Genomic DNA, 14407 nt, shown 5'->3' with positions numbered 1-14407 from the left:
GCCGTACAGTTTTTCTCTGCCTGTAAGTTTATCATCATGTAGCATCACTGACAGACAGTCTCCCACAATGCTGTCCGTCAGTTCAGGAATTTCGGGCAACAGCACTGAACTCTCTCAGAAAGCAGGGTGGGTACTTGTGTATCATGCTGACTGGTTTAACACAACTGCTGAATATTTTGGAGTCAGGAAATACTTTTATTCAGCAAGGACGCATTAAATTGTTCAAAAGTGACAGTAAAGACATTTATAATGTTACAAAAGATTTCTATTTCAAATAAATGCTGCTCTTTTGAACTTAAAAGAGTGTTTTCAACAGAAATATTTCTTGAGAAGCAAATTAGCACATTAGAATGACTTCTGAAGGATCATGTGACACTGAAGACTGGATTAATGATGCTGAAAATTCAGCTTTGATCTCAGGAATAAATTACAGTTTACATTATATTCAAATAGAAACCAGTTATTTTAAATTGTAATAATATTTCACAATATTACTGTTTGATTCAGGTCCAGCACTGTGATTCTTGAGGGTGTAAAGAGAGTTTGGGGGAAAGATGGGTATCTTCCACAAAAAGAAACAGCAGCATCAGCACCTCCAGTGGACGAACCCAGCGTTGCAGTTCAGTCCTCCGGCCAGCAGGAGGCAGCAGAGCGAACAGAGCCACAGCCAGAGCCACCGACGCAAAACCAGGACAAACAGCAGCTGGCTTCCTCTTTGTTTGTTGGTTTGGGAGCACAGAACTCCATATCTCTGGTGAGAAAATGATTTTATGACAGATTTTATCTTATCTGGCATTAAATATTAGTACGCAAGTCCAATTCGACTCAAACCACATTCAAAAGTAGTCAGAAATTCATTACATTTTTAGTATAAATGTTTATTCTGTTTCCTCTTAGCTGGGAAAATCCGAAGCACCGCCTCCTCGCTTTCGAAAAAAGCCCCGCCCACATGAGTCATCATCATCATCAGGCACCAGCGAGAGATCCTCCGTCTCCTCCTCCCGCTCCTCGCATAGCACGACTGACAGCTTACTGTACGGCAGTTTGCTGGAGGAGGAGCCGGCCACATCCATTTCCGGTGTTAACCACACCCCCAAATCCACCACAGCCAATGGACTGGGTCAAAACAAACACATGGAAGGAGACCGCCGCACAAACACGTCTCAGATACTGGGCAGTGATATGGTGATAGTGCGGCCCAACACAATACAGGACAAATATCCTTCATCCGTGTCTTCAGATCTGACCGCGCTGTTACCCCCTGACCTCAAAGACCTACCTCACTCTGATGTCATCAGCCTGACCTCTGACCCCAGCCTGTCTCTGGCCTCCTGCCGAGTGTTCAGAGATGAAGCTTTGCTGCTTGTGATCTTCATTTGTAACTGCACAGAGACTGTAATAAAAGATGTTGCGGTACAGCTGACCTGTGAGGAGCTGCAGGTGTGTAACGGGTCAGATGTGTGTGTGTATATATATTATAATATAATGATGGCATATGAGATATAATACAGAATGTGAACTCTTCTATCTTAGACGGCGAGTTTGAGAGGGAATGTCGTAGACTGTCTGGAGGGCCGGAGTACGTCTGTGTGTCATTACGCTCTGCTGATGGACGACCCTCACACAAACGTGTCCTTTACCGGGACCGTCTCTTATCAAACACAGCCAGGACACACAAACACACTCTCTTTCTCTGGGACACTGTCCACAGCGGACTTTATCAGGTAATGTGTAGCTGAAACTACATTAAACATTACCTTACTGTAGTTTTCCAACATATTTATTATTAAACAATTAAAAACTAACATTCTTGGTTATTTTTTTATTAAATAATTAAAGGGTTAATTCACCCAAAAATGAAAATAATGTCATTAATTACTCACCCTCATGTCATTTCACACCTGTTAGACCTTCGTTCACCTTTGGAACACAAATTATGATATTTAACACTTTCAGATGCCTAGAAAGCTACTAAAGACATATATAAACCAGTTCATGTGACTACAGTGGTTCAACCTTAATGTTATGAAGTAACGAGAATACTTTTTGTGCGCCAAAAAAACAAAATAATGACTTTTCAACAATATCTAGTGATGGGCGATTTTAAAACACTGCTTCATGAAGCTTCGAAGCTTTACGAATCTTTTGTTTCGAATCAGTGGTTCGGAGCGTGTATCAAACTGCCAAAGTCACGCCCCCCAGTGGTGAACCATTGAAATTTCGAAACACTTATGCCGTAACAAAGCCTCGTTTACTGAAATCACATGACTTTGGCAGTTTGATACGCGCTCTGAACCACTGATTCGAAACAAAAGATTCGTAAAGCTTCGAAGCTTCATGAAGCAGTGTTTTGAAATCGCCCATCACTAGGTATTGTTGAATAAAGTCGTTATTTTGGGGGGTTTTTTTGGCGCACAAAAAGTATTCTTGTTTAAATGTCTTTAGTAGCTTTCTGGGCATCTGAAAGCGTTAATTATCTTGCTCGGATTTTATCAAAATTATCTTAATTCGTGTTCTGAAGATGAACGAAGGTCTTACGGGTGTGGAACGTCATAAGGGTGAGTAATTAATGACTTAATTTTCATTTTTGCGTGAACTAACCCTGTGAATTAAATGAAAATAAGAAAACGTTTCCTTGGGAACTAGCTAAATTTAAATAAGTCTATATCAGTTAATGTTTATTGTATTTCAAGTAACAATGGTTATAGTTACCTATAATAAATAATCTTAATATATACACAGTTGCACCTGTCAGAAAAATATTCATATCTATAGTGATTTTTTTCCCTTTATATGTTTGTTTGGTTGCTTAATGTAAAATAAATATTTCTCATCCTACATAAACTTGTGTAGGTCAATTTGTGCAAATTGTGACCGATTTCAGGTTGTCGTTTCTAAAAAAATTTAAAAAGCAGGGTTTTTTTTTTCCTTCTACTAAATATAAAATGAAAGTGAAATACAAATAACAACAAATCACCTCAAAGTAGAGCTGCAAGATTAATCGTAAAAAGATCGCGATCTCGATTCAAGCACCCAAGCAATCCTACTTTATTAATGACAACGATTCTCCCGCGTCTTTGTCAAAATCATACCTGAACGTTCAAATCTGTGTTCGTGCTGCCAGAGCCAGAGAGAGCCGTTTTGAATCACACATTAGTTATTTCTGTGTTACGAATATTCACATTATCACAGAAGTACTAAGATATAAGTTTTAAGTTAGTATTTAAACACCGATGTCTACGATAGCGATCAAAATAGAGCAAACTACCTTTTGAAACGAATTTGGCGCGTCAAATAATGGTTGTATCAATTACATCTAATTCCACTAGGTGGCGACAACTGACTGTTAAAAAATGTATTTGTCATTGAATCGTTCACTCAAAAGATTCGTTCAAAAACACTGATTCATCCAGCAATGAAACAAGTATTTATTAATGAGTCATTGAATTAATTCAAAACCATTTTTTAAATAATTCATTCAAACATTTTAGAGTCAGCAATTTACATTTTGTCAGAACCTCTAGTAAACTACATGTTATTTTGTTTGGTTGTATATTCAGAATCGTGATCTCTATTTGAAACCAAAAAATCGTGATTCTCATTTTATCCAGAATCGTGCAGCTCTACCTCAAAGTATTTTGTTCTGTTTAAGCTGTGAATTGTGTTACTGAACTCATTTCTCTCTGCCACACACAGGCCTTTGGTTGTAACCACAGAGGAATATGGGAAACTCTGGCTGTCTCTGTCTCATGATGTCAAACAGAATCTGAAACTGCTCACAGCTGCTGGTGACCCGCTCAGAACCACCCTGAACGCTCTCAAAGACGCCCTACAGCTACATGTAGTGGACATCATCGGTACACAGAACAATGGCTTTCATTTTACAGTCATTTTACCACTTTTCACATCCTAATTGAACTGTAATTTACACACTCTTTGGTTCTTTCAGGCTCAGAGGGAATAGTAGCATGTCGGCTGCTCAGTGGCGCCCCCTGTCTTCTGCACTGCAGAGTGAACGGCGCTGCTCTGGCCATGTGGCTGCGCTCTCCTCACCCTGCTCTCCCAGACTGCATCCTGTACCACTGCCAGAGAGCTCTCGCAGAACATTAACCATCCAGAAACCCTCGGCCAGACTTCCAGGGAAGCTCCAGTTGTCGTGCAATGACTGTTTGAAAGCAATACCTGTGTATTGCGTGTCTTATGCTCTGACTAATAATTTTAATGATATATATATTTTTTGTACACAGTTACTGCATTGTGTCACAGTACATATAGTAAAAAGTATTTATTGATTTTAAACATTTCCAGCCTGTGGTTTGGTCTCTTCTGGTTGGTGTATTCATTCTTCAAAGTTTATTTGTTCGAGGAAAAAAAGAAATATGGCTTTAACATTGTTTTCAAAGTGTCATTTTATTAGCTGTAGTAATTGGTACAATTTATTAAAGCAAAAAAAAAAAGTAGTTTTGCATATTCTAAAAAGCAGTGCGTATATGGCCATCAAATATTTCAATTTTTATAATAATAGAAATATTGCATGTCTATTAAATATTTAAACAGTTTGTTCTTTAAAATATTTTCTTAATATAAGATGCGTAAGATCAACCTCAAACAATGACAACATGAAATAAAAACTGACCTCATTTACTTTTTCAACTCATGTACCTTTTCGTATTTTAAATGATTAATTGAACATTATTCGGAAGGAAAATGTTTGTCGTCGTAATCTTTGATAAAAATGTACTTGCTTCACCTCGAGAGCAACTATTTTTGACCAAGCCCTAATTTTTCAGTCCCATTCTTTTATCTAACATCCACTTTTCATGATCCAATCAATTCAAGTATATAAAATGAAGTGCTTTTCTCATTAAATCTACTGTTTAACTCTGAAATACATCACATTATGGAAGTAAAATGGTTTGTGAATGCCGTTTCATGTTGAGTTTTTACATGGTTAGTTTGGATACTGCACTACAGATCATAGCAAATAAGCTAGTAGAACTATTTACTATAATCACCGTTGAATGCATATGTGTTAAAGTTCTGTACTGTAGATTAGCGCAATGTACAGATCAGTACACGTGAAAAAAGAAAAACATATTTCAAATGGTTTTGTTGTCATTGCTATTGCCTGTTGACATAAACTACAACTGAGTTTTCTTGTGTTTGTTTGTTTGAGTTAGCTAGAACACTTTAAAAGTTCACACAAAGTCGTCTATGTTTTGGTCAAGGACGTCTTTATAATACCTGTATATGATGTTACCGCAGGCTGACTGGTTTGCAACACTGAATTTGAGGTAAGTTCAACTTAAGTTTGTATATTTTATATATGAATAAAAGCCTAAATTAAATCTGTTCACCATATAAACTAAAGCGATCGAGACTCTTAAGAAAATTTGGACTACACCACTCAATTCATATGGATTAGTTTTACGATCTCTTTATGTACTTTTTTTTTAAATGTCAAAGTGGTAGTCGTAGCTGCCAACGGAGGGACAGAAACCTCTCAGATTTCATCAAAAATATCTTAATTTGCGTTTCGAAAATTAACTAAAGTTTGGAACGACATGAAGGTGAGTAAATGATGACAGAATTTTCATTTTTGCGTGAACTAACCCTTTAAGTCAAATCACAAAAAAAAGTTATCCTAAAGGATTAGTTCAGTTCAGAATTACAATTTCCTGATAATTTACTCACCCCCATGTCATCCAAAATGTTTATGTCTTTCTTTCTTCAGTTGAAAAGAAATTAAGGTTTTCGAGGAAAACATTCCAGGATTTTTCTCCATATAGTGGACTTCACTGGGGTTCAACAGGTTGAAGGTCCAAATGTCAGTTTCAGTGCAGCTTCAAAGAGCTCTACACGATCCCAGACGAGGAATAAGAGTCTTATCTAGAGAAACGATCGGTCATTTTCTAAAAAAAAAAAAAAAAAAGTATATACTTTTTAACCACAAATGCTCATCTTGCACCAGCTCACGCCACGCATTACGTAATCACGTTGGAAAGGTGACGTAGGCGGAAGTACCGCGTTAGGGTGAAAAACATCATTTTCTCCTCCAACTTCAAAATCGTCCGACATCGTTGTTTTACCTTTTTTTTGTAAAGGCTGTTTGACTTAGTATTTGCACATTCGCTTTGTAAACACTTGCTCGGTATTTCCAGCAATGTCTCGTGTGACCTTTCCAATGTGATTACATAATGCGTGGAGCATCGCAGAGCAGTGCAAGATGAGCATTTGTGGTTATTAAAAAATATATATATATATATTTTTTTTTTTTTTAGAAAATGACCAATCATTTCACTAGATAAAACCCTTATTCCTTGTCTGGGATCATGTAGAGCTCTTTGAAGCTGCACTGAAACTGACATTTGGACCTTCAACCCGTTGATCCCCAGTGAAGTCCACTATATGGAGAAAAATCCTGGAATGTTTTCCTCAAAAACCTTCACTTCTTTTTAACTGAAGAAAGAAAGACATGAACATCTTGGATGATATGGGGGTGAGTAAATTATCAGGAAATTTTAATTCTGAACTGAACTAATCCCTTAATATGGTGTAAAACTTTTAGGTGAAAGGAAATTCCCCAGTGCACCTCTAAAAGTTTTTTCTTCGGTCATTTGGCGCTCTCAAGTGTTGCTGTGCATCGTTTCTCCGCTGATGTTCTGAGCTCGTGGAATGAAGCGCATGGCCAGGCAGTCGGGATCCTCTTCCACAGGCTGCATGGAGAGGTTGTTGGTCTGTTTGATGGTGCTGATAGTGCAGCCGTGACGAGGACAAACCGTGAACCTTGACAACAGGGTCACCAGGATGGCCTTTGTCATCACCATGGCAATGTGCTTCCCAACACAGGCCCGCGGGCCACAGCCGAACGGCTGGAAGTAACGACTGGGAACCTGAGAGAAATGTACAGAGTAATGTATAGTTAACTCATTCTCATTTTCTAGTTTCACAGATCAATATTGTTCATTCTGTTACTGAAAAAATATACAAAATATTTGGATATTTGTAGAAGAATATGAATAATTGGTATAAAATCTACAAATGCACCAATTTATGAAGAAAAAAACCCTTTATATCCAGGTTTGTATGATCTTACATACCTGATTCTCCCAGCACTTACATTGTTCTCGAAGTTCTCCAAGTTGAATTCATTGGGTTTTTTGAAGAACTCAGACTTGTGCATGCGTCCGATGTTCAGGATGAGGTTTGTCCCCTTTGCCACCCGGTAGCCATCGATGTGGTCATCCTCCAGAGACCGTCTCATGATGAAGTCCACCACCGGATGGAACCTCAGAGACTCCTTAATAAAGCGCTCTAGAACATTCAGGTTCTGCAGGTCGGCCGACTGTACGTCCCGCTCACCTGAGAGGACAAGAGTGATGTACGTCTTTTATCATGCACAATGAACATGGAAAATCCAGTTAAAACCAGTTTCTGATGGTTTCTAGCTGGTCTACATTGGACTACTAGCTGTTGGGGCCAAGTTTGACCTGGTAGATGATCTTGGTCATGCTGGTAGTAAGCCACCTTGGGCCATCAAAAAACTAGCTACCATGTTCCAACTATATAGTCCTGCATTCGATTGAGTTGTCTTGTGAAAGGTTTACCATACCTATCTGAGACTGTATCTCCTGTACTATCTGCTCTTCCACGGCAGAGTTCTGCTTCAGCAGCAGAAGCATGAAGAACAGACTGATGGAGAGGGTGTCTGGAGCGGCGATCACCATCTCCAGCACACACTGCCTCACGTCGTCCGCAGACAGCTCGTCGTGGTTCTACAGACACATGTGGTACGTTAACACTTGCTGTTGCTTTAATGTAGGAGATGGTACATGAAGAGTACGTGTTTGCGAACACACCTGAGCAAATATCAGCTCCGTTGCGAAGTCCGTCTCATCCAGCTTCTCCATGTTATTGATGGCCTGTCGCTTTTGCTCCACAAGCTTTTCCATTTCATCCTGCAGCTCTTTACTGCAAGAAAACACTTCTTAAAGGGGGTGTATGAACAATTTATCTAGATATTTAACTGCATGGAGATGATTTCATGGTGCTTTTAGTGATTTCTGAATTTCTGCCACCAAATTAGACCACACAATACTTTCAACCACGTGCCCTTTCTTCAAAATGGCCTCCAAATCATGTATCGGCAAACTCAAATGTGTCAAATTCTTGTTAAAATTGACCTTTTTTCTGTTACCAGAATAAATGCAAAAAATTGCTCACAGAACCTTCAAATGAAAACATTTGCATGTCCAAAATGACCATTTGTTCAAACTACAATCTACAACAATCATCAAAAGATGGAGCAAGGCCAACAATATGGACCGAACACTAAATCCACAAGCTGCAAGTTATTGCCTTCACCAATCAAAGTAGAGATAATTTGCATAATTCTTAAAGGCACAGTAGCAAAAACTGCAAAAGGCTGTGACTTCTACACGTCAGAGAGAGAGTGGAAAATGGTCGTTTTTGGTACAAAAAACCTTGACACAACATATACAAAGGATGAATTCAGTTACGTCTGAGGTGGACTCACGCTGCCAGGTGGTATTTTTTATATACAAAGTCCAGTCTGAAGAAAACATCTGGTTGAATGAGAACCGTCTGCCAGGTACTGAAATACCGATGGATCTTTATCAGCAAGTCTTTCTCTGGATTGAACAAGTTTAAAGAGAGAAGTTAGTAATCTTACATTCTTAAAATAAAGGTTGCAAAAGAGGGTTTTCTCCATGTTTCCCCAAAGTACCTTTCAGTGAACATTCTTAAAAGAACCACCTTTCCTTAGTGTGAAGAACATTTTAATATTCTAAAGAACCTTTTCCAATATAAATAACTTTTTGAGGAATGGAATGGCTCTTCATGGAACCATCAATGCCTATAAAGAACTGTTATTTTTAAGAGTGTACTGTGAAATATTCATCCATAGTCATCCATATTCATCAGAAGTATTACAGCATAATCAAGAGTTTTACACCCTTCTTCTCTGGTAATAGATATAATCAGACCAATCAGATCAAAAGAATCTAAAGTGAGACATCAGTAATTTTTGTCTAGCTCTGAAGAACCATTCAAGAACCTCATTAAGCCAAAAAATGGTTCTTGATAAAAAGAGTAACCCAAAGAACCACTAAGGAACCATTATTTTTAAGCATCAATAATCAAATGCTTGTATTGCAGGCTGACCGTTGAGAGGGATTTTTAAGAAGAGTCTATTGGAAACGTCCACCACAATACAGCGCAGAAGATTAAGCACGTCCACGTGTCCTGAACAGTCTGTGAACTCTTGCAGGACGTCAAGCTGTTTGTTGGTGGCACTGACACACACATCTACTGATTTCTGGAGACCTGGACCTGTAAGAGCTACTCAAACACATAAACAATAGATTCTGATGATTCTGTGTAGGATCTGATCTGAGACCAGTGAATAACACCCACCTTTAGTGAAATATGTTCTCACTTTCTTCCACAGTGTGATGTTGCTGTTGAAGATGATGCCTTGTTCAAACATGCCGATGCACTGCAGACCTTTTGTACTGGCAAACCTCCCGATGTAATTATTGCTCTTCAGAACATGATACACGGCGGAGGACCTGAAACAGTTTTTTGTTTTTTTACACTAAAATTTTACCCCATCCAAAATGGTGCCCTCCTGTGTTTACACAACACCGTTTACACAAATTGCATAAAAACTTTTGTTCATTTACACGACAACGGCGTTTTGGGGGCCTGAAATCGCAAACTTTTAAAAAAACAGGTTTCAAAGTGCAAGTTTTTGAAAATGATACCGTTATTGTTTCCGTGTAAACTACAAAAATGCAAATTTGTGAAAACGGTGATGTCATGCGCATGCGTATTACATGTTCAGTCTATAGGCGCGTAGTGTTTCTTTACAAAGTGACATCGCCATCTACTGGCCTGACAGCAGAATACAGCGTTTTTAGTCGTTTTCGCGGATCCTTGTGAACAACATTGTCGTCTGTACGTAAAAGACGCGAAGGAAAACGTTTCCGTTTTTAGAACATCATTGACGTGTAAACGCACCCTAAAGCTCTGAGTATACTTCGTTTTTTTAAGCGTACGCTAGTGTACGCACACAGTTGAATGCACAGCCTTTGGGCTTAAGTGACATAATTGGCCATTATGGATTTGAGTAGCAGACTGTACCAAAAAATTGTGTTTCGGCCTCATAGGGGGTGCTCTTGAGCACTTTTATGAACCATGAAATGAATCAACAACTAATTTCATTACCAGTTAAGGTGCGGTGACATTAATGGTTGTTTGGCAAATTTTCACAGGCGAAATCCAGTCATTTAAATTGGAAGCCACGTTATTGGGAATTTTGCGCGAAGGCGAAAAATTTCCCAAGCAAAACAGGTTCAAATTTGTCACGCGGCTTCGCCATGTTGACCAGCAGAAAGCTGCTTGAAAGTGACTTCTGTGTGTGAGCTGTGCTTCATACATAGCTACACTATTGACAATAGTCATTGGACCTTTTTGCCAGAAAAATTTCAGTAATGTTACCACATCGGGTTTTGCGCTGTGTATGGAGAACCTCCACCACTGATGACACTTTAAAGTAGCATAGTAGTTTTAGTACTTTTTCAATTTTCTCTTGTTACTTTTACATTTAAAACAATTTTGCTCATAATATGTAACGTATATTATATTGACTTAAATTTGCACATTGTAAGATTGTGGGTTTACAGTACTAAAATTGAGAAATAGGACATCCTAGTTTACATATATAGTTTACATTTACGTGTGCAATCATGTGTTAGACAGATGACATTTATGTTTTTGAGAACTTGCTTGCTGAGTATAACGGTCTCTTCCCCGTTGATCCAAACCCGAGCAATGCTGCCATATTTTTCGTTGTAGTAGTTGCATGCAGTCCCGATCCCCATCCACAGGAACCTACTGTAGCTCAGAACCGGGCCGAGACCCAACCACCAACCGGGACCTGAAAAACAGCAAGCACATCTCACCTAGTGTAACCACTTGGTAGGTTGTTCCCAGTGAATATTATTGGTTTTAACTCACCCGGGACTGCTGATTGGTTCTTCCAATTCTTGACTCCAAATGTTCTGTGTAGCAGAATCAGCAGTAACGTTCCCGTCAGCACCAGTAATGTTCCCTGGACCACAGCGCCGGTGTTTACCGTACCCTCGATGACCTGCTCCATCATCAAGTCATCTACAGACGCATATTGTGCACCTAAATATATTAAAGTATCTTAAAATGTTGGAAACAGCACTGTAAAACTGCACTAGTTAGCTGTTAGCATGTTGAGTAGCAGAATGGTACGAAGCTTGGTAAAGGTTTTGGTACTTGCTATGTGAATACACACACACACACACACACACACACAAAAAGAAATCATGGACATGATTCAAAAAGGTTAAATGGTCCTGAAAAAAATTGTCACACTAGTATTGTTCACAGTCAAAAATGAGCGTATTGGAAATGAATGGGAAGCGAGTTTCATCTAGTGGAAGCGTTTGGTACTGCGCCCAAACAAAATCTTACTGAAAGCTAATTTTTTGAGATATCAACCTCAAATTTGGAACACAACTTGTTTAGATTCATGGCTCTGATTTTATCACAGTTTTAGAGTAAAACATGTTTTGGAAAATATATATTTCATATACAATTTTTTTTTTTTTTTTTTTTTAAAGCATTTTTCATAATAATAAACTTTAATGTCTATAACTTGCTTTTTTTAGTTTCACTTCAGCAATAATCTGCCAAGATTCTTCTTTAAAAAGAGACCAAACTAAAATCGGCGCTCCAAAGCATTCAAGACTTATGACAGTTTAAGTTGGAAATTTCATTTTCAAAAAAGTGGTTAACAGGTAATAAATAGATCATAACTATTCCATAAATATAATTTAGTATCATAAAATCCCCTAAAAAAAATACAAAATACTAGATAAAAACATTATCGAACTAAAATATAGTACATTCATTTCATTTAAATAAAAAAAAAAAATCGCCACACGAGCAGCATCAGAAGGTTAATTGATACTTTTCAGCATCATTGAATGACATATATTTATAAAATAAACATTTCTCTTGTTTTATCCGCCATCTTGGATTTATTTTTGTCCACAGAGCTTGTTGTGGTGCATTCTGGAGATGTTCTCTCTACAGATGATACATGCTACTGTGGAACTTTGCCAAAACAAGGTATGCTGGGTATTTTGTTAATCACTGACATGACGCAGATGTCAGGTAAACCACGTGGGTCAGTGAAGCGTCTAGGCAGATGTCACATGTCATTCACGTGTTGCAGTGGAGTGATTAGTGTTCAATTTTTCTAACACTCATTAAAATGCTGTATGTACATTGCAATACACAATACATTGCATTACACCTTTGTAAAAAGTGTGTATATACTATACTATAGTAGCTAACTTATAGACAGGTGTGTTGAGGCAAGTTGCATCTAAATTCTGCAGAACAGTGGCCCTCCAGGACCGAGTCTGCCATAGACTAAGACTTTACGTTCAGTGAGAGATCGAGTGCGTGAAGCAGAAAGTCTTATTTTTGGTCTTTTTCGAATGCCATAATAATGGACGCTTCAGTGCCATAAAGCATCATCATGCACCCGTTCAGGAAGACAAATGTTTATTGTGTTTACTCTGATGTGTCCAATGTAGACAGCCTCAAACAGCTGTGACGCGTCACGTCAAAAAATAAAATAAAATAAAATGCGCCCGGTGTCCTGAGGGATGTATTATATCGCTGTTATTAATCTACTCAGTTGCTTCCTCACGACACATAGCAACACAGCTAAAAGTATTCCTAAAATGTGGACCTTTTACTGAAAGTAGCCTACTTTTACCTATTTGAGACATGCCTTCATAAGCACCCGTGACAGCTGTGTTTATGATGTTTGAGTTGGAGAGGGGCGACGCGCCAAAGGGACTTTGCAAGGTTGTTTGAAAATATGCTTTATTTTTGTAATTCCGCTAGATGCCTCTAGTGTCGCAGAAACTACATACATCACATTTAAAGTGAAAACTTTTAAATCTAATTCAAAATATTAACAAAAACTATCAGTTATACTACTAAAATAACATTGGTAAAGACGGTGCTGCTCATTTTTTGTGATACTTTTGTGGTGCTTTTTTTGAAACTTGATCAGTGTTGGGTAAGTTACTCCAAAAAAGTAATTAATTACTAGCTACATTGTAAAAAAAAAAATATTTTCATAATTCATCACGTTTTCTTTTGTCAAATCAACTCAAATAATTTGGTTCAGATAATATGTGAGTTTCTGTTGATAAACACATTGTATTAACTCAAATTTTTAATTTCAATACTCAACATTTTAAGGCCAGGTAACTAACTTTTTTTTAAGTAAAACCAACAATTCTTTTTTACAGTGTAATTACATCCCCAACAGTGTCATTAGATTACTGTACTAATTACTCTCTCAAAAAGTATTGGATTACTTATTACTTTCTAAAAATCACATCAACCTCGACCAGTTGAACAATACAAGGACATAAAACTGCACCTTTAATTCTTTCAGATAAACAATATACAACTGCATAAATTATACTTGAACTGACCAATGTGTATAAAGGGAGAAGGTTACAATAAAAACATACATTTTAACATTAAATTTTAATGTTAAATCCACTATTGTTTAAATTACTTACTTAATTAATTACACCCAAAACTGAACTTGACATGCTGCATGCTTCAATTCTGCTAAATATCTCCACAGAAGAAATAAAGTACACAACCAGCTTTCATAAGCTGCATGAAAAACTTCATAAAACACTTTGCAAGAGCTTTGATGTGAATGAACCATATGAAATCATATGAAAACTTGATTTGATTTCAAAGAAACTATGACAGCTCAGCCTAATGAATTAGCATCACCTGAATAAACTGATTGGGGTAATTATATAACAAACACACTCACCTCTTTAGATCTGCATCTATTTCATTTCTAAATGTGCGGTTTAGTAGCTCAGTCTTACCGTTTTCATGCTCCCATCATGCTGAAGTTCATTAGCTGGTGTTTTACCCCAATATATAGTCTTTCCCCAAGTCTTAAAGTTGTTTAAACCCCCGGTTGCCAGGATACACCCTTGATTTTGCTTGTAAAGTGCCATTGAAATCCCAACGCAGTCCAGCGGACACGTCCAGACCTGAACAATGAAACAATTATGGAGGCTTTCTTACTCTCCAGAATAAAACCACATAAAATTGGCAATGTGGGATGCTGTTAGAGCTTTCATGCCAAACACACATCATTTCCCCCTCTCTTGTTATTTTTTTCAGGGGTTTATTGACCTTTGTCTTAGTTCCAAATCCGCTGTCATTCATTCCCTGAAGGGCCTTTAATAAAAGCAGGTCAGATTGACCCAGAACCGCAGGAGTGAATGAGCTT

The 14407-nt window shown here is 37.9% G+C and overlaps 2 protein-coding genes across 2 annotated transcripts in view; one reads left to right on the top strand and one right to left on the bottom strand.

Moving 5' to 3' along the window:
* Positions 1–4301, top strand: part of ap4e1 (adaptor related protein complex 4 subunit epsilon 1) — an 11605-nt gene extending 7304 nt beyond the window's left edge. The window contains exons 16-21 of the mRNA XM_051884030.1: positions 1–126; positions 508–754; positions 898–1440; positions 1534–1724; positions 3697–3857; positions 3950–4301. The exon at positions 1–126 is cut by the window's left edge and continues 13 nt beyond it. Coding sequence (XP_051739990.1) covers positions 1–126; positions 508–754; positions 898–1440; positions 1534–1724; positions 3697–3857; positions 3950–4110 — 1429 coding nt within the window. The 3' untranslated portion in view covers positions 4111–4301. The remainder of the gene's footprint in view (positions 127–507; positions 755–897; positions 1441–1533; positions 1725–3696; positions 3858–3949) is intronic.
* Positions 4302–4391: 90 nt separating this feature from the next.
* LOC127507121 (brain aromatase) lies at positions 4392–14149 on the bottom strand. The gene is made up of 10 exons (XM_051884031.1): positions 13995–14149; positions 11041–11214; positions 10810–10960; positions 9436–9590; positions 9184–9360; positions 8537–8651; positions 7860–7971; positions 7613–7775; positions 7121–7362; positions 4392–6893 (listed from the first exon to the last, which is right to left on the bottom strand). The coding sequence occupies exons 2-10, from the start codon at positions 11183–11185 to the stop codon at positions 6627–6629; spliced, it is 1527 nt and encodes a 508-aa protein (XP_051739991.1). The 5' UTR covers positions 11186–11214; positions 13995–14149; the 3' UTR covers positions 4392–6626.
* Positions 14150–14407: the final 258 nt, after the last annotated feature.

This window comes from Ctenopharyngodon idella, chromosome 24 (genome assembly GCF_019924925.1).
Source record: "Ctenopharyngodon idella isolate HZGC_01 chromosome 24, HZGC01, whole genome shotgun sequence".
Taxonomy (NCBI): Eukaryota; Metazoa; Chordata; class Actinopteri; order Cypriniformes; family Xenocyprididae; genus Ctenopharyngodon; species Ctenopharyngodon idella.
Note: the sequence above shows the minus strand (reverse complement) of the source record. Positions and strands in the feature narration are given on the sequence as shown.